General features: G+C 36.2%; 1 protein-coding gene across 2 annotated transcripts in view; it reads left to right on the plus strand.

Annotated features, from left to right (window-relative positions):
• The window catches only part of LOC114312398 (MADS-box transcription factor 6), a 45621-nt gene extending 27980 nt beyond the window's left edge, over positions 1-17641 (plus strand). The window contains exons 6-8 of one of the 2 annotated variants that reach the window (XM_028258627.2): positions 14808-14849; positions 15229-15308; positions 17376-17641. In XM_028258627.2, the coding sequence (XP_028114428.2) occupies positions 14808-14849; positions 15229-15308; positions 17376-17406 (153 nt within the window). In that variant the 3' untranslated portion in view covers positions 17407-17641. The remainder of the gene's footprint in view (positions 1-14807; positions 14850-15228; positions 15309-17375) is intronic. The other variant, XM_082909841.1, reaches the window with a different exon arrangement.
• Positions 17642-19433: the final 1792 nt, after the last annotated feature.

Genomic DNA, 19433 nt, shown 5'->3' on the forward strand with positions numbered 1-19433 from the left:
TGCGTTGGTTTTAAACTTGAAGTTGTTCATTCATGTGTTGTTATCTAGTTATTTTGCTTATTGCATATGTTATTGCTTATTGCATCATCTCGCATAATCATGAGTTTTTCAAAATAGACAGCTTCGCGAAGCGTTTGAGCCTAGTTTTTCAAAGGTGCATAGTGCATATCATTTGCATCTTACCCTAGAACTACGCTGGTTTGATTCCTTACAAAGGGATATGTAGGCAGCCTGCGGGCACAACCATTTATTTCTGTCTTGATTGTTTGTCCAAGTCTTACCGCCTTGTCAAAATGAGTCGTCTTCGGGCTTTGACATTCACTCACGTCATTTCATGACTCTGAGTTCTATCAAAGAGGGACAACTGTAGACACCCCATTTTTGACGGCCCTTATGACTTGGACACCATTGCATACACACCCAATGATAAACGTATACGCTCGTCCAATGCTCGAAGTCCTCAGCGAAAAGCTGTAGCTTTGAAACTTTCAAACCCTGCACATTTGTTGCCTTTTTTTTGGACTAAACCCCGTGTTTTTCAAGCCTACAGCTCCTGTCAGCCATCACTTTCTGGCTGCCGGCCACTGATGTGGCTTGCCGTCCACTACTGATGGTCGACCGACCACCAATTTCTTTTGCAGGTATTTTGTGACAACTGTGCCAGCTATTTGCATGGATGCATGCATCTGTCCACACGTGTAGGGCTGGATATCCTTGTAGAGAATTCAAATTTTCTATATATAGAAGACCCATCTGTCATGTTTTAGGGTTAGAAAATTTTGAAATCAAAATTTTTCCTCTCTCTCTAGCAAATCTCTACATTTTTGCCTACAAATCTTCTCATCTTTGAGCTGAGGTACTTTTGAGCTTGGTTTGAGCTCTTGAAGGGTGTGTTGTCTTGGTTTTGTTGCTTGAATTGTTTATTCTCTTCAAGAGGAATAAGGCTTTGCCCTTTTACTTGCTTTTTCTACTATTGTACTTGCTATTTTCCAATTGATTTTGGGCTATACAACTTCTGTATTTTTGGGCTAAAACTTGAATTTTAAGGCCATTAAAGGTTGAGGGGTGTTCTACCCTTCTTTATACCTTATTTTGGAGACTTTTTCCCTTGTGTTTCCCACCCTTGCATCATCTTTTTCTAAGCTTTTAAATACTAATTTTCAGAGCTTTTTTAGTGGCCAAAATCATGTTTTGAAGTCTAAATTTGGAGGGGTTAGTATCCCCTCCTTATGTCTTGTTTACTAGCGTAGTTTGTGCCATGTTTTAGCATATTAATCTAGACTTTTTTAGCTCAATTTCAAAATGTTTTAGGATTGTATTAGACCTGTTTTAGCACTGTCTTTGGTTGATAGTTGCATTTGAGCTTTGCTTTGCATGTTTATAGTGTAATAGTCCTCATGAGTTTGGTGTTCTAGGCCTTAGACACCATCTTATTTGAGTTGATAGCATTTATTTATGCTTTTCTCACCCATTTCCATCACTAATAATCTCTGCAACCTCCCTCATTTCTTGGTTTTTTGTTTTGCTTTGAAAGTAATTCAAACTACTTGTTTGTTTAAAGCATGAGATTGAGGTGTCATGCTTAATGATTTAATCCCTTAGGGGGTTCATTACCAACAGTATGGTGTCTCTTTCATGCCTAAGACAACTCTTGGTTTGAGCCTTCTTTCCTTTAGAAGACCTAAGCTCACCCTGTGGACTCAATTGATTAAAGAATGGATGGCAATTTAAAATGAAGTAACTAAAATTGGGACTAAAATGGTACAAGATAATAATTTGGTTGTGTTCGATCGGACGTTAATTGAACACGTGGAACTTGGATCATTTCATACTCATTAGTGATGAAATGATTTATGTCTCCAAGGTCATCACTTCCTTTGATCTTTAATGATAGGAAGGTGGTTTTTGAGAGTCTTATTTCATTGCATTTATTGAACTTGCACACTTGGTTTCACAAGCCATCATGCAATGAAATTGCTTGAGTTGGTGGTTTGTGGCCTAAGTTCACAACTCCTTGGATTTGTTCATGAAAAGAAGGGGTGAGTTGTGCAAACAAACCCTTGAAAATACCCTGTGCATGCTCTGTTTGTCCTCTATTGCAGTAAGGAGAACTGTACAGCAGTGGCCGACAGGCCACTTTCCATGGCAACTAGCCACCTTTGATGGCCGGCCGGCCATCACTGGTGGCCGGCAACCCTCATCACTAGCCAACCGGCCATTGATGCAAAATTCAACAGTATGTTTGCATGGCAAAGCAAAGCTATTCTTGAAATGGGCAACAGTGTGTGTCTTTTATTGTGCAACAGAGGCTCTCCGAAAGGAAGATAGTGGCTTTTCGGGTGAAGGTTGAGCATGTGCATGAGCATTCCTCACATTCTGAGCTTGTTTAAATTTAAATATTTAGCTTAAATATTTTTTGTAATTAATTAGTTGTAGCTAATTAATTTTGTAAAGTGTTGTAATTAATTAAGTAGTTAACTAGTTATTCAATTTCATTTTGTAATTAGTTAGTTAACTAGAATAGTTAGTTAATTCGCTTTATAATAATTAGTTAAATAGTTTAGCTATTTATTCATTTGTTTTTTAATAATTAGCTTAGCTTTAATTAGTTAGTTAATTAGCCTAGCTTAGTTTATTCGGACTCTCCTTCATGAGAGCGCAATGTTGTAATAATGTGTATGTCTTCCAACCCCACGTCTTTCTCTCTTTTATTTACTAGCTTATGATGGTTAGGTTAGGGACATCACGTTTTGTTTAGCATACCTCATGTTTTGCATTCATTTGTATTGCATGCACCGAGACTCGGTTCATCATTCTAACTGCATTGTCATTTTAATACTTTTTTGAATACGTGCTTAGACCGCATGTTATTTAATCAATTCATATGTCATATTAAGTGGCCGAGCCTATTTAGATTGCATATCGCATGCGTTGCATTAGTCATATTAGATAAAGTTAGGATCATGCATTTTTCTAACTCTTTTGTTTATTTTGGCTTGGAGTATTAGGTGAGCCTTTACTCACTTTAGCATATTGCATGTGTGTGGTTGTTGCCTTGTTTAGCATGCTTGCCATGAGGCTAATTGCTTAATTGATATACCTGCTTGAATGCTTGTGGATGAAGGCTAATTTCTTGAATTGGAATAAATTGAGTAATGTTTATACGTGATCACTTTTTCAAGTGGTACATATTCGAAACAAATTTGCAAAAACAAACATGAGCCAAATGTTCCAATTCTTGCAAGTTAGTTTATACTAGTGTGTGTGCGCATCACATAGTACGCTAGCCTAAATAAATCGAAACAAGAGCATATAATGTACATAAAAATCATATCATGATTAGTGGAGGCCGATCTTTGATCGGGCGAGCGGGCGAGGGTGCTCAAATGCATTCATGACCTTCCCCTCTTGTACCTAAGTTCCCGAGCCGAGACAATCTTGGTGATGACGGACACGTGGCCTTTGGCACGAGTCATGCGTTTCCTAGATTTCCCAAAATATTTAGGTGGCGACTCTGTATCTGGCAAAGCAGTCCATTTTTGAAAATTTGATTCAAAATCGATTTTTCAAAAAATTTGCTGGATTTGGACTCTTTGGTGTTTATCAATTTTACATTGCACTTGTGAGATTAGATTCAGAACCGCGGGAGTCCGAACTGTCGGGCTTATTTCGAACTTTCAAAAGGGGCGACGTGAAATAGTCGAGCTACAAAAGGCCTGGATTACTTTGATGTGTATTCACCTGTGACAAGGATTACATCCATTCGCATGCTAATTGTGATAGCAGCTTTACGTGGTTTAGGGATACATCAGATGGATGTAAAGACAGCTTTCTTAAATGGAGATTTGAATGAAGAAATCTACATGGAGTAATTCGAGGGGTTTTCAACTCCAGGAAAAAATAAGAAAATCTGTAAGCTTATCAAATCATTGTATGGTTTGAAACAAGCTCCTAAACAATGGCATGAGAAGTTTGACAATGCTATGTTGTCAAATAGGTTCAAAATCAATGAGTGTGACAAATGCGTATATGTCAAAGACACTGACAGAGGTTATGTCATTTTATGTCTATAAATTGATGACATACTCATTGTTGGTAGTAATGATGAGATGATTAGAACTACCAAGAGATTGTTAAACTCTAAGCTTGACATGAAAGATATGGGCCTTGCAAATGTCATTTTGGATATTAAGATTACCAGAACATCTAGTGGTATTGTACTTTCTCAGTCTCACTATGTTAAGAAGATACTTGAGAAATTTGGTAAATCAAATACAAGTGTGTCCATGACACCAGTAGACGTGAGTCTATATTTGACCAAGAATAATGGTGAGAGTGCCTCTCAGGTAGAATATTTTCGGGTCATTGGAAGTTTGATGTATCTGATGAGTTGTACAAGGCTAGATATAGCCGACTCTGTTAGTAGGCTTAGTAGATACACAAGTAATCTGAATGCCACTCATTGAAGAGGCATTACATAGGTGTTAGGTTATCTATGCTACACCCGGGATCATAGGCTGCATTATACCAGATACCCAGTGATACTAGAAGGATATAGTGACGCTAATTGGATATCTGATATAAAGGACTCTAAATCCACTAGTGTTATGTGTTTACCCTAGGAGGAGCAGTCGTGTCTTGGAAATCTTCCAAGCAAACGTGTACATCGAGATCAACGATGGAATTTGAGTTTATTACTTTGGATAAAGCAACTGAAGAAGCTGAATGGCTTTGCCAGTTTATTGAGGATATTTCACGTTGGCCGAAACATGTGCCTGGTATCTGTATTCATTGTAATAGCCAATCGGCGATTGAACGAGCACAGTGTACTACGTATAATGGAAAGTCTAGACATATCTGTCATAAACATAATTGCATACGACAACTACTCTCTAATGAAATTGTCTCTCTAGGCTATGTAAAGTCTAAGGACAACATTGCGAATCCATTACCCAAAGAGTTAACTTGAGAGTTAGTAGAAACGTCGTCAAGAGGAATGGGTTAAGGCCTTTAGTAATGTTACCGAAATAGAAAACCCAACCTAGTTAACTGGAGATCCCAAGATCTAGGTTCGAAAGGGCAACCTAATTTCGTGTAACCGGTGAGTCGCTGAAAAGGTAAATCCTCTTGCTCATTCCTTTGTACAGTGATACCCTTTGGGGGTGGAAGGTTAAGCTAATGTTTTTAATGACCTAAGTGATGTGAGTAATCAACCGTGGTATAATGAGATACCTTATATAGGTCACCTATGTGAGTGCGAAGTGGGGCCGCTTGTTTAAGAATTGGTAAGGCCGAATTCTTTAAAACCACTCACTAAACTAGGCTAGTGTTCTAGGGCCATACCAGACACAACAGTGAGAACAAAAAAATGGTTGGACTAACTTTTGTGTGAGGTCTATTGTCTCGGTTTACACAAACAGCAGAATAGTTCAAGGCATCACGTTCACTAGTCAGCTAGTAAATCCGATAGACATTCATTACGAAAGGTTCAAGGCCAATAGCTACCTTTTTTAATGTAGGGTTAGTCTGTGTGCTCTCTCTTCAAGTCTTTTTATAAACGTTATCCATTTTCTTTATTATGTCAATTTTTATTCATGTGGGGGATTGTTGGAAAAAATAGATTTTTGGTAACTTTAATGTGAAATTAAAGTAGGTCTCAACCATTGGTTGAAATGGGATTAAATGGGTTTAGATTCTTTGTAACAAGGTCTTTATACCATAAAAAGAATGACTAAAAATTATTAAGAATTGAATGAGAAATTGTCTCATAAAGTTGACCTCATGAGGACGTATTGCGAATCGTGTATAACTACCAATTCCACATTGATTGTAGAGGAAAGCTTTGAAAGGTATTTAAACCTCAAGATTTTGATAAGGGCATGAGCCATTTGGGGCATCCAAATTTTCCGAAGGAAGGGAGTTATGGATGCTTCAAGAATGGGCTTGGGCCAAAACTATGATCCAAGTTGGTTATGACAAAATTGCCACACACGAGCGCTGCCTGCTGGGACCGGGTCGGGTCCGGGTCCATGGGTCGTGGATCTTGGATCTTGAGAGTTGGGCTTGGGCTTGAAACTTACTGGAATGGGTTAGGTTTAGGCTGGGCCGGATTGGTGGTCCACCAACCTAATTTTTTTAGGCTAAGTCTGCTACAGATATGCAGATATGTATATACACACAGGTGTATAGTGTGTGTAAGTCACACATTGAATCCCCATTAATTGTGTGCATTACTCCAGCAGTTTTGCATAAGTAATGGCCATTGGTTGCCAACCTTCATGGCTATAAGGTTACTCCTCTCTCCCCCATTGTGTATAAAAGGAGGCCTATCTCCATTGGGTTCGAAAAAGTTTTTTTGCTCTCATATTATAGTCAAGTTAGTCTCCTCTTGTAATGTATTCTTCCTGTGTGAGAGAGTGCTGCCATTGTCGGTTCACCAAACCTAATAGATGGTGCTTCTACGTTAACCGGTCTAAACCATCGTATCCTAGGAGACAGAAGTCAATGTACCTCCAACACCCATGATAAGGCGGCTAATCTATTTTAAGGAGACTGTGGTATCACACTGGCTTAGGTTTACTTTCTTTACCATTTATCGTATTGTGTATTTCTATGGTTGTAATATTTAGTAAGTTTTCTTGTCCTGCTGTGTAATTTGATTAATCATGAATCTATTTATCTTGTTCAATTACACAATTTGTACAACAATACCGACCGATACGTTACCTACCGGTCGGTTCGTATTGGAAAATGGAGCACCGCGACGAATACAGATTGGTGTAGTGCTGAGATTGAAAATCACAGGAGAATCGGCCGAGTCCCGATACGTAGCAATCTGTAACCGTTACACAAGCCGTTACACAAGCCGCGACGGCCGATACTCACCAATATGGAAAGAAAAAGTTGAAAAACCTGTGAAATGATTTTTAAAATTTCACCGCCGTAATACCCGATTCCCGATACGTACCGACCAATATTACTGATACCAATATTCCATGATCGATGTCGTTACATTTCCCGATATCACGATTAAGAACCATGGATGCAGTAGTTAAAAAGTATATAAGTTTATTTAATTTAACTGAGTATATAACCCTTGATAGAGTTTCATGGAGAAAAGTGATCTATGTGACCGATCCCACTTGAATGGGATACAAGGCTTAAATTGGTTTGGTTTAACCATGAGATGTGTTTGTACGAGTTCCTTTTCACTAGATTGAAAAAACTTAAATGTATACCATAGAGTCAACACCAAATAGTAACTATATAGATATCCTACCATTGTTAATCAGCTTAGTAATCATACATATTCAAATGTTTCCCGTGCTATATAGATACACATTTAAAATTGAGTTACTCAAAACCTGCATATATCTATTCATCAACATTTATAAATAGATATCCACACATACACTCCCCCCACACCCACACCCACACACACACACACACACACACACATATATATGATGAGCAATAAATATTTCAAGTTTGCTTGGTTTTATGCTTTTCTCTTGAATAAATAACACAACTATTCATTTCATCAAAAATAGATTGAAGCTGCATAGAATTTGAAGGTGGCAGATGCTCCAAGCAAGATTGTAGTATTGCTACTGATAATCAAAATAGCAAGGCATTAGTATTAGTATTATATATAACAATCAAATTAGTTGCTAGATGGTAGGCATGCTAAGTTGTAGTACTATAGGTAACAGGGTATTTAACACTATCACTGTTCAACATCATACTCTAGATGACTCATTAAAATATTAGGACATTACCACCATGGCCTAAGCTAATTCTCCAATGGAACATTCAAAAGAATGCCTTGCAAATTTAGGGGGGAGGGGGAACAATCAAAATTGTATTTTGATGAAACAAGTAGTAAGTATAACTATTGACAAAACAAATGGTCTATACAAAATACAAAGACACAAATTAAAGCAATAATGAAGATGACGAGTAAATGTGAAAATTACCACTATGATAAGGACAACAAATACTTAAGAAGTATGGAACATATACAATGTATATCAATTTTTTACAGTGTCAAAGAATGTGAAGAGCCTACCTTGCGCCCTCAAATGTTCAAACCATAAAAGAACAATAATTTGAACAAATCAGAGCTTTTCTAGAGTCCAATCCTTAAAATTTGTTTTTGTGATTCTACTTCCTTCCATAGAATAAAGAGTCAATGGTTTATGAATATATGTATATACACACACACACACAGAGTAATCACACCTGATAGAGCAAAGGTGAGTCAGATTTGTGAGAAGAGTGGGAGTTACTGATTTGGATTGGTGGTGATAAAGCCAATGTCAATCAAAGATAGAGAGAGAAGAGAGAAGTCAATTTCATTCAAACCCAAGCCCTAGGATTTTACCAGAACATAAGCGCTTGTAAACCCTAGGATTTTTCCTTTTCTTTTTGTGAGTTAGTTCCCAAGTGGAACTCTAGTGTTAAGATTCCAAAGGCAAAGGCTTCTTGCTTCATCTAACAGGAGACCCTTTCCTTTGCTACTAGGTGGTTCAATGGCCTTTTTTATTTTATTTTATATTTTTAATTTTATGATGCCAATAAATTTTATTTGTGCTGCAGGCCTTAAATAAAATGCCACTCAAATAGTGAAATAGGAGTATGGTTAAGAGACATTTTAAAAAAATGCCATTAGATGTATTTGTAATGGCATTTTTATAAATTAAAAAAAAAAGTGACACTAAAATGATGCCACAAAATAATGTTTTTGCTGTAGTGATGTGGTACTGGTTAATTGAAATGCCATTAGAGCTTTTTATGTTTGTGGCTCTGTGATATTTTTCAAAAATGTGCCATCAAATATTATTTGTGTGGCATCTTATAAAAACATGTCACTAAAGTGTGTTTTTGTTGTAGTGATTAAGTTCTATTGATACATTAATCAAATGATAAATTTATCGGTATCTCTTATTTTTATGAATAAATTTATAGTGATAAATTTATCAGTCAAGATCTATAGGTAAACAGATTTAGTTAATAGGACTGATTGGTAAGTTCTCCTTTAATTAATCATATTAAGTATCCTGACACTAACTCGAACTGTTTATAAATGAGTCAACCTAAGCATGACGCGAATGATATGGTTAACACAAGCTAGTCATGTTTGACATGTTAGGAAGACTTCAATCAAAGGCATTAATTAAATTAAGAAAAAATCAGATTAAAAATAAGAATGGGCAAATAGTATAGGCATTTCAAAATATTGAGGAGATATAACGTTATTAGGTAGATTGAGGTTTGCTATTTATATAAAAGCACGTTAACAAGTGCTTTGTGTTAAATTCATGTTATGAGAGTTTGATATTAACTTAAATTGTTTATTTTCGTATTTTGAATTGTTTCACTTTCGAATTATGTTGAGAACTAGCTAACATTGACTTGATAACATTGTATTTCCCATTTCATGTTTTTGTATCAAGTCAAAAATCCCACCCTTAAGCCTGTGAGAATATATTGTATATATGGCATGATTGTATATATGGCATGGTTATGTATATTAGGAATTAGGCATTAATTAGCCGTATGTATTTCCTCTTTTAGTATCCTTGTTTAGCCATATATTAGGGCTATATAAACTAATGGATACTTTGTAAACATTAAAAATTTGATATACAAAAAACCATTCAGAAATCTTACATTGTATCAAAGCCAAAAATCCTAGAAACTGTTGCTCTCTCTCAGTCGTGAGTTGTGGGTGATCTTCTTTCCCAATCGCAAGGTTCTTGACTGATCTCTCTTTGGTTCTCAACATCGATTCTCTGGTTCGCATCGCGATATCAGTTCAGTCACTACTTTAGTCCTTCAGTCGATGTTGTGTCTCGTCTTCACTGGTTAGAGTCGAGTCGTCTAGTCTTCCTAGATCGATGGACTCTGGCTCGTGATCATCAGAATAATCACGATCGTGTTCAACTGAACTCTCTCGTTTGAGCCTTGTTCACGTGATCGAAGAGGTGGTTGATTTGCCCCACTCGGTTGACCTCTGCTCAGCTCTACTCTGCTCTATTTGTATCTCTCTGTCTCTCTGTATTCGCGACTTTGACTCTCTCAACACTGTTGTTTGGGTCAAAATTCTTATTTACAGTTTGGCCCACTTTTAGTCATTATTATACTTCAACATGTGAATCTTTGATTAATTACAATGACGAACAACAAAATCCAAGCAATCAGTTGTAAACTCACTGGTGCCAATTATGCTTATTGGGCTAGTGTCATGAAGAATTTCCTTCTTGGTCAGAAAAAATGGTGCTATGTTTCTAGTTCGGTTCCTTGTCCATTGGACTCGAAACAAGAAGGATATTTGACTTCCTGTGACACTTGGGAATGTGATGATGCCCAAGTTCTAACCTGGTTTCATAATTCTATGGATGACCGCATTGGAATGATGTTTTCCAAATACAATACTGCCAAGGAGGTGTGGGATTATTTATTAGGTATGTATCAACAGTCCAACTTTGCCAAGTGGTATGAGTTGGAAACAACTATTCAGAGTGCTCGTCAGCGGGATCAATCTATTCAAGACTTCTACATAGAGATGATAGGCCTCTGGAATCAGTTGGCTCTCATGGAACCATCTAGCCTCAAGGCACTAGACGCTTATGTTGAGTTTCAGGAGCAAGGACGTTTAGTGCAGTTCTTAACGGCTCTATTCCCTCAGTATGAGGCTATCCGTGGTGGCATCCTTCATCGGTCTTATCTCCCCTCTGTGAATGCTATTGTTTGTGAGTTCCTCTCCGAGGAAACCCGTCTTAAGATGGCCAGTCAGACTTTGTCTCCATCTATCTTCTTGGCTTCTACTCAACCTCATCTGCTGTCGAACACCCCACCTCATCAGCTTCAAGCCACTGCAAAGCCCAAGAAGGGGCCACTAGTCTCTGATGAGTGTGTTTTTTGCCATCAGAAAGGTTATTAGAAGTACAACTACCCCAAGAAGGGTCATCAGTCTTATTAACCATCTCAACCACAGTTCTGAGGTCCTACTTCGAACACTTTTCACCCTCCTGCTGCTTATACTGCTCTGGCTTCTGATCCGGCTTCTAATCCTGACTTAGCTTCCTTGAGTGCCCAAATTGCTCAGCTTCAACATCTCTGGTCCACCTCTCAGTCATCTTCATCTGCCTTTGTTCTTACCTCTCTTCCTTCAGGTTTGCTTGGGTCATCTTCAGGTATTCCTTCCTCTGTCTGGCTTTTTGATTTTAGTGTCTCTCATCATATGACTCCTCATCTTTCCTTACTCCAAAACTGTATCCCCCCTCCCTTTCCTATTACTATCAATACTGCTAATGGGTTTGGTATGTCTGTCCTATCTATTGGGTCTGTTTTACCCTCTACCTTGTCTGCTGTTATTATTTCCTCTGTTATTTATGTTCCTCAACTGTCTGTTAGCTTGCTTTCTATCAGTCAGCTTGATGCTTTTGGTTTTGATGTTATCTTTTCTTCTTATATCTGTTGTGTGCAGGATCAGGTATCCAAGAAGCAGATTGGGACTCTATGTGGTAGAAAGCCTGCATCTTCCCTTGCATCTTCCTCTGTTTACCTCCCCTGTTGCACTTTCATCTTTTCAGTTATATTCTCAGTCGAGTCAATTTTATTTATGGCATACTCGCTTAGCTCATTTGTTTGTTGACCGCTTGCGGTCTTTAGCTCAGTCAGAATTGTTAGGTCAAGTTTCTCCTAGTCAAATTAATGAGTGTAGAGTATGTAAACTTGCTAAAATGACAGTTTTACCTTTTAATAACAATACTTTTATTTTTGCTTCCCCTTTTTCTCTTGTACACACTGATGTCTGGGAACTTTCTCATGTTCTCACTAGAAGAGGTTGTATGTACTATGTGTGTCTTTTGTTGATGATTGCACCTGCTATACCTGGATTTATCTTATGGCTCATAAATCTAACTTCTACCAAATATATCATACCTTTCAGTCTATGATCACTACACAATTGAGGCCACAATTAAAATACTCTGGTCTGGCTTAGGTGGAGAATACTTTAAAACTGAATTCTGTGAGTATTTGGCCAAATTGGGCACCATTCACCAAACCTCGTGTACTGATACCCTTTCCCAAAATGGTTATGCTGAACGTAAACACTGTCATCTCCTTGAGACAGCTCGATCTCTTCTTCTCTCTGCCTCCATTCCGGCACCATTCTGGGGTGAGGCAGTTCTTACTACTACTTTCCTCCTTAATCACATGTCGACTCCCCTACTCTCCAGTTGATCCCCTTATAAGGCTGTGTATTCCCAACCTCCCAATTATTTCCTCATGCGTGTCTTTGGGTCTTCTTGTTTTGTCCTCCTTCCTCGTAAAGACAAAACCAAACTCAGCGCCTGGTCTGTCTTGTGTGTCATTTGGGGTATAGTCTTACTCAAAAAGGCTACCGCTATTACAATCCTGTCTCTCGGCATGTTATATTTCTTGAATGTTTGTCTTACTTTCAGCTTCTCCCTCTCACTGCTCCAGTTTCCAAAGAGGATTTGGTTTACATTGACCCATTTCCTTCTGAGGACCCATCTGATGAGTACATCTCCATTGTTCCTCTTGAGCCCATTCCTACTTCTCCGTCTACGTCACCTATGGCTCCTTCTCCTCCTTCAGCTTCTTATTCTCCTTCGTTGTTGGTCTATTCTCATCATTGCCAGGCTCTTTCACCACCAATTATCTCTACTCCTGTTGATGCTCCTTCTACTTCTGATGACTCTGATCCTGCTACTCATCGATATACTACTCGTCAGTGTTGTCCTCTAAACAGGTTGAGTTGGTCTAATACATGTTTTTATACTTCCTGTCATACTTTTTCGTCTGTTATTCATTCTTTTTCAGAACCTCAGTCTTACACGAAGGCTTGTCAGGATCCTAATTGGATTCAAGCTATGGAGGATAAGTTGTTTGCCTTGCATTAGACTCACACTTGGGAGTTGGTTCCTTTGCTTGCTGGCAAAAATCTGATTGGTTGCAAATGGGTCTATAAAGTCAAGACTCATTCTGATGGTTCTCTCAAGCGATACAAAGCTCGCTTGGTTGCAAAGGGTTTCTCGCAAGAGTATGGTATTGATTATGAGGAGATATTTGTCCCTGTTGCTAAGATGACTACAGTCCGTACCTTGATTTCCATTGTTGTTGTTCGACATTGACCTCTTTATCAAATGGACGTTAAGAATGCTTTTCTTAATGGTCATCTCACTGAAAAAGTCTACATGTGTCCTCTCCTTAGCCTTCTCCACTCATCTGGGTAGGTTTGTCATCTTCAGCATGCTCTGTATGGTTTGAAGCAATCTCTTCGTGCTTGGTATGATCGCTTTTAGACTACTGTTACCAAGTTTCGGTTTCATCCTTTTACTTCCGACTCTGCTTTGTTTTTTGAGACATACTTCAGCTGGTTTTGTTGCTCTCTTACTCTATGTGGATGATATGATCATCACTGGCTCTAACTCTTCTGCTATCTCCGAGGTTAAGCAACATCTCTTCCGTATCTTCGAAATGAAATATCTAGGTTCATTGCAATATTTTCTTGGTATTGAGGTTGCCTCTTCTCCAAATGGCTATTTCCTATCTCAGGCAAAATATGCTAATGGGGTTTTCACCGTGCTGGTCTTACTGATACTAAGATTTCTAATACACCTATTAAGCTTAATGTTAAGCTCAACTCTACTGCTAGTGTCTCTCTAGATGATCCCACTGTCTATTGCGAGCTTGTGGATTGTTTAGTTTATTTGACTGTTACTCGCACTGATCTTGCTTTTGCTGTGCATGTGGTTAGTCAGTTCGTTTCTACCCCTCGCTCTACCCATTGGGCTACTTTGGTTCGCATTCTTCGTTATCTCCAGGGTACCATCTTTCAGGGTTTACTGTTGTCCTTTACTTCCTCTTTAGACTTGGTGGCCTATGCTGATTCTGATTGAGTTGGTGATGTTAATAATCGCAAGTCCACCTTTGGTTTCTGTATGTTTCTTGGCAATTCATTGATCTCTTGGAAAAGCAAGAAACAAACTGTTGTTGCTCGTTCTACTGCCGAAACTGAGTACCGTGCTATGGCTCATGCTATTACTGAGCTTGTTTAGCTTCGTTGTCTTCTCTCTGATTTGGGTGTCCCTCAATTTCCTCCGATCTCTCTCTATTGCGACAACCGTAGTGCTATTCAGATTGCCCATAATACTGTCTTCCATGAACGGACGAAACACATTGAGATTGATTGTCACTTTGCCCGACAGCATTTGCCGTCTGGCTCTCTCTCGCTTCCTTTCATCTCTCCGTCTTTGCAACTTGCGGACTTCTTCACGAAGACTCACACTACCGCTCGGTTTCAATTTCTTCTTAGCAAATTCTCAGTGTTTTCTACTGAAACACCTTGAGTTTGAGCTGGGGTGTGAGAATATATTGTATACATGTCATGATTGTATATATGACATGGTTATGTATATTAGGAATTAGACATTAATTTGGCGTATGTATTTCCTTTTTCAATCATTCCTTGTTCAGCCATATATTAGGGCTATATAAATTGATGGTTACTTTATAAACATTAACAATTGAATATACAAAAAACATTCAGAAATCTTACAAAGCCCTCGATACAATACACATTTCATACTTTCTGTGATGAATTTAACCGCCAAAATATAAATAAATAATCAATTTAAAAATATAAAAATACAAATATAATAGCAATGGTTTAATTTATAAATGAAAGATGATAATAAAATTTTTGTTGCTCTAAAAATTCGAATATTGAAATATTCAGAATCAAAATTAATTTTCATTCTATGTGACTGTAGCATAGAGCCCTGCAAGAGGAGAACACTCACCTCCAGAAAAGAGTGAGAATCTAAAACTATGTAATCTAATTTGATTTTTATTACTTCCTATTCATTACTGAATATAGGAATGATAAATGAACTAATCAGTTCAAGCTTGACTTGTGTTCGACTTTTTAAAAATTTGTTTGAAATTTCATGAAGTAAACAAGTCAATTTTAAATATATTTTAAAACTTGTTAAAGTTTTGAATAGAAAATTACTCATTCGGCTCAGTGCAATAAGCCTAAAACTATATAAAAATATCGAATAAATCAAGATCGGGTCGAAATTTAACAAATCAAGCTTGAACAATTAACTGTTCTGCTTATTTAGTTCGTTTATCATCCTAACTGCACATCACTTAAGAGTTACTGAAATGTATGCTTTGCATGAGGTAAAGCTTAATGACTTGCAAGACACTGATGGGAGCTCCAGAACATTTGCACCGGCCACAAGTGGCACACTCAATGCCTTTCAAAGGTATGCATAACATTTGCAGCTTTGCTTTGCTTTATTTTTATTTTTATTTTTATTTAAATAAGAGCATCTCCAATAGTTGTTACAATGATACTATTGCTATTGCTATAATTTGTCAATAAATAGTGTTATTTTGCCAAATTATAGTAATGGTGTTCCAATGATCATTTGTTATTTTAACAATTCTCAACCAACTTTCCCTCCTAGTTTGTAGGTGTTGTTTGAATATAGATTTTTTTGTGATTTTATTTTTGTTTATTTTTTGTCTTTTATGACCTTTTTTTTAACTATTTGTAAAAAAAAAAAATTATATATTTATATTATTTCCGACTAGACAAATATAAAAAATGAAAAAAATTTAAAAAATTAGAAAAAAATTAAATATAATTCAATTTGAAAAATTAAATTTGAAAAATTACTTGGTTTTCTACTATTTCAATTCGGCGTTTTCAACTGAATTTGGAGCCACAGATATGTTCATATTTGCTGATGTGGCATGTTTGACAGTTGCTATTTTACTTGCCAAATTTGATAACAGATATGGCATATGTCATCTTTGGCAAGTAAAATAACAAGCCATTGGAGACCTATTTTTTTTATCACTATTGCTAAATTATAGCTTTGGCAAGTGTTTTGAGAGCACCATTGGAGATGTTCTAAGAAACCCTAAAACCCACTTTCAATGAGATTTCAACATAAAATTTTACATATATGTAATTATCTACCAGTTTCATATATCAGACGAAATAAGGACTCAAACTTAAGACTTCCTGATTCATTACTAGGGATTTACTATTCGAGCTAGCCTTGTAATTTTGAAGAATTGTTATTAGATTTTTATATATCCAAATAATGTTTATCAATTTAACAATCCCCACCACTTTAAAATTTTTGTACCTCACTAGGAATAGGAGGTAAGAGGTTCAACTTTTTCTATTTATGTGTGAATCTTACTCCGGTATATTTGTTTGAGAATTTGTTGGATAATAAATGTTCAATTTAATATAAATTTCATGATATTTCAAAACAAAGAAAGTTAAGAAAGCCCAAATTAATGAAATAGTTCAATAATCAATTAACAACACTCAATGTTGTTGTTGTTGTTGTTGTTGTTGTTATTCACTCAAAAAAAAAAAAAAAAAAAAAAAAAACACTCAATGTTGCTGATGCTACTTATCTATGCGTAGAGGGTTTATGATGCATTATTAATCAAACAGAACATTTTATAGAAATTTTGTACATAATGATGTAGTTGAACTAGGGCTATTGAACCAACAGGCTAGAACTCATAAATTTCAGTAAAAGGCAAGTGGTTCAAATCTTTTTACCTGCATGTGTAGGGATGGCAATGGATCAGGTATGGGTCCCCATACCCCACTCCCACTCCCACTCCCATTTCCGCTCCTTGCCTCCACCTGCGACCTGACCCGACCTCTCACCCTCATGAAACTCTTCCCTACTCCCCTCCCAAATCTGCAAATGTAAACCCACCCCGACCCTACCCGATCTACAACACGATAAGAAATTTAATAATTAAACCTAGAAAATGATATTTATAATTAAAATAATATATTACATATTATACAAATATTAAAACTATATTATATATATATATAACATGATAGAAACTCAATAAAATATTGTATAGATATTATATATATTCTATAAAAACTTAAATCCATATCCCGTCCCCAATCCAAACCTGATAGGATTGTTTAAAAAAAATTCAAATATGATATTACCCTGTTCAACCACCCCCAAACTCATCCCATTAGAGTCAAGGAGAGTCGGGAAGTTGACACATTTGGTGATTTTGCCATATTACATATGCTACTTATAGACGTATTTTTCATTAAAAAAAAATATTAACAGTTATAATCAGCTGGGACAAATTCAGATAAAATTAGAAATTTATGATCAAAATTGAGTCAAATAGAATTATAAAGATCAAAATAACATGAGGATTAAAATATAGAGACTACCGGCATAATTTATTTATTTATTTATTTTTGGGAAGAAACCTTGGGGTTGATCAGTTATATGTTGACCACTTTTATGATCAAATTGCAGGCTATTGTATGATGGATTGGCTGAATCCTGAACAGGCCAAAAATGCTCACTCAGCAGATAATATAAGGCAGCTTCAATTATTTGCTATAAATGATGTGATAGTGGCTTCATCTGCCAAACTTCGTAAGGTGTGTGTTTATCTGTACTGTGGTTAATAGTTTGAACTGTTTGATGCGTAAATTATAAACATGTCTAGTGCTGTTGATGTGTGAAGTAAATATTTCAAGTAAAATTGATGAAATATAAACAACCTAAAAGTTTTTTTTTCTTTTTTTTTTTTGGTTTGTTTTGTTTTATTTAAAAAATAATAAAATAACAAATCTCCAAAAGTCCATTATAATTTATTTTTTCTCTTATCACTCAATGGTTTTTAAGCAATATAACACTTATATAAGTCATTTTATGAAACAGTGGCTCTGGAGATCCTTTGTTAAAAGATTACAGTAGTACAAAGATTAATTCTCCATTCATTTGGATGAAAAATATTTTTTAGTGTTTGATATAATAAAAAATAAAAATTAACAAAAAAAAAATTTCATGATCAATAAAAAATAAGTTTATATGAATAGAAAATATTTTTTACTTTTAAAAAACGGAAAATATTTTCAGGATTAAAGTTTTACCAATATTACCATGCCACCATCACCACAGTCACTGCCACCATCATCGTCGCTATCGCCGCCACCGGCATCCCACCACTATACCACCACCTTCACCTCCAACTTCGTTCCACCACCACCAAATATAGAAAAAAAAAATTTCAAAAAATATTATTTAAAAAAAAATTCTGTAGAAAATATTTTCTATTAGAAAATGTTTTCTACTCAAACAAACGGGAGCGTACGACAAAAGATTTCTAATACTCCAATTAGGAGTGAGCAACGGATATACCGATCCGCCAAAACTAACAGAACCAAACCGATCCGCCGTATTTTGGACGGATGCGTGATGACGAGAGGACGGTTGTGGATTAATTTTCTCCAATCTGCCAATTTGGCAGACGGATAGCAGATTTGAGATTCCTTTGGCTGCAACCGAACCGCTAAACCGCGAGTGCCCTTAGTAATTTATAAGGCTTTGTGTTTTCAATTTGTTTAAATATTTTGTTTGTGTTTCAATTGAAAAAAAGTTCAAATATTCTGTTGAAAAAAAGTTTTCAACTTGAATATATTTTTTGAATTGAAAAAAATAAACGTATTATTTATTTATATTTTTTTGTTTTTAAATCTAACTCTAAAAGTAATAAATAGAAAATATGATATATGTTGGTTGGTTTTTGTTTTAAAAAACATATATAAATGTAACAATACAGATACATACAATCTCTACTATTGCTCTGTTCATGATTTTGGTGGTTTGAATTGTTTTTATATTTTAAGAACCACGGATTGTAATACTTTATGTGGATGGGGCATGCTGTGATTGTGATATTCTAAAATTTCAAACTTTCTTTCTTTAGATGAGGCATGCAGTAATTGTAATACTTTTTTAAGTCATTGACTGAAATACTTTCTTTTTTTTTTCTTTTTTTTGAGGAAGTGCACAAGTTGAACTATGTTGAAAATTTATAAAAATTTCAAACCGCCAAACCGATTCGCATCAATCCGCCAATCCGCTCAATCCACATCCACAGAATTGGCGGACGGATGCGGATTGATTTTCTCCAATCCGCCAATCTGGCAAATGGATGGCGGATTAGAAGTTCTATAACCGCAACCGACCCGCGTCCACCCCTAACTCCAATATTTTGAAGGCTAGATTCGAAAAAATATATTATTTTACACTAATGCACAACGGTTTTGGCAGTGATTTCATTTTAGAATTGTGCCACAATATAAAAATTCAATAATAGTATTTATTTTCGATATAATAAATATTTTTGAAATCATTTCATTAACATCTTCACAATAAGACTAATGATTAATATCAAATTCTAAATAAATAAAAAATAGCGAAAATTCACTATGATCTCTATTACCAAAACGGTGAAATCTCATTGTCTCCTGACAGTGAAATCTTACTGCTATTTCCACACAAAAAAAATCTATCTTTTCATCG

Source organism: Camellia sinensis, chromosome 15 (genome assembly GCF_055761805.1).
Source record: "Camellia sinensis isolate YWXY chromosome 15, ASM5576180v1, whole genome shotgun sequence".
Lineage (NCBI taxonomy): Eukaryota > Viridiplantae > Streptophyta > Magnoliopsida > Ericales > Theaceae > Camellia > Camellia sinensis.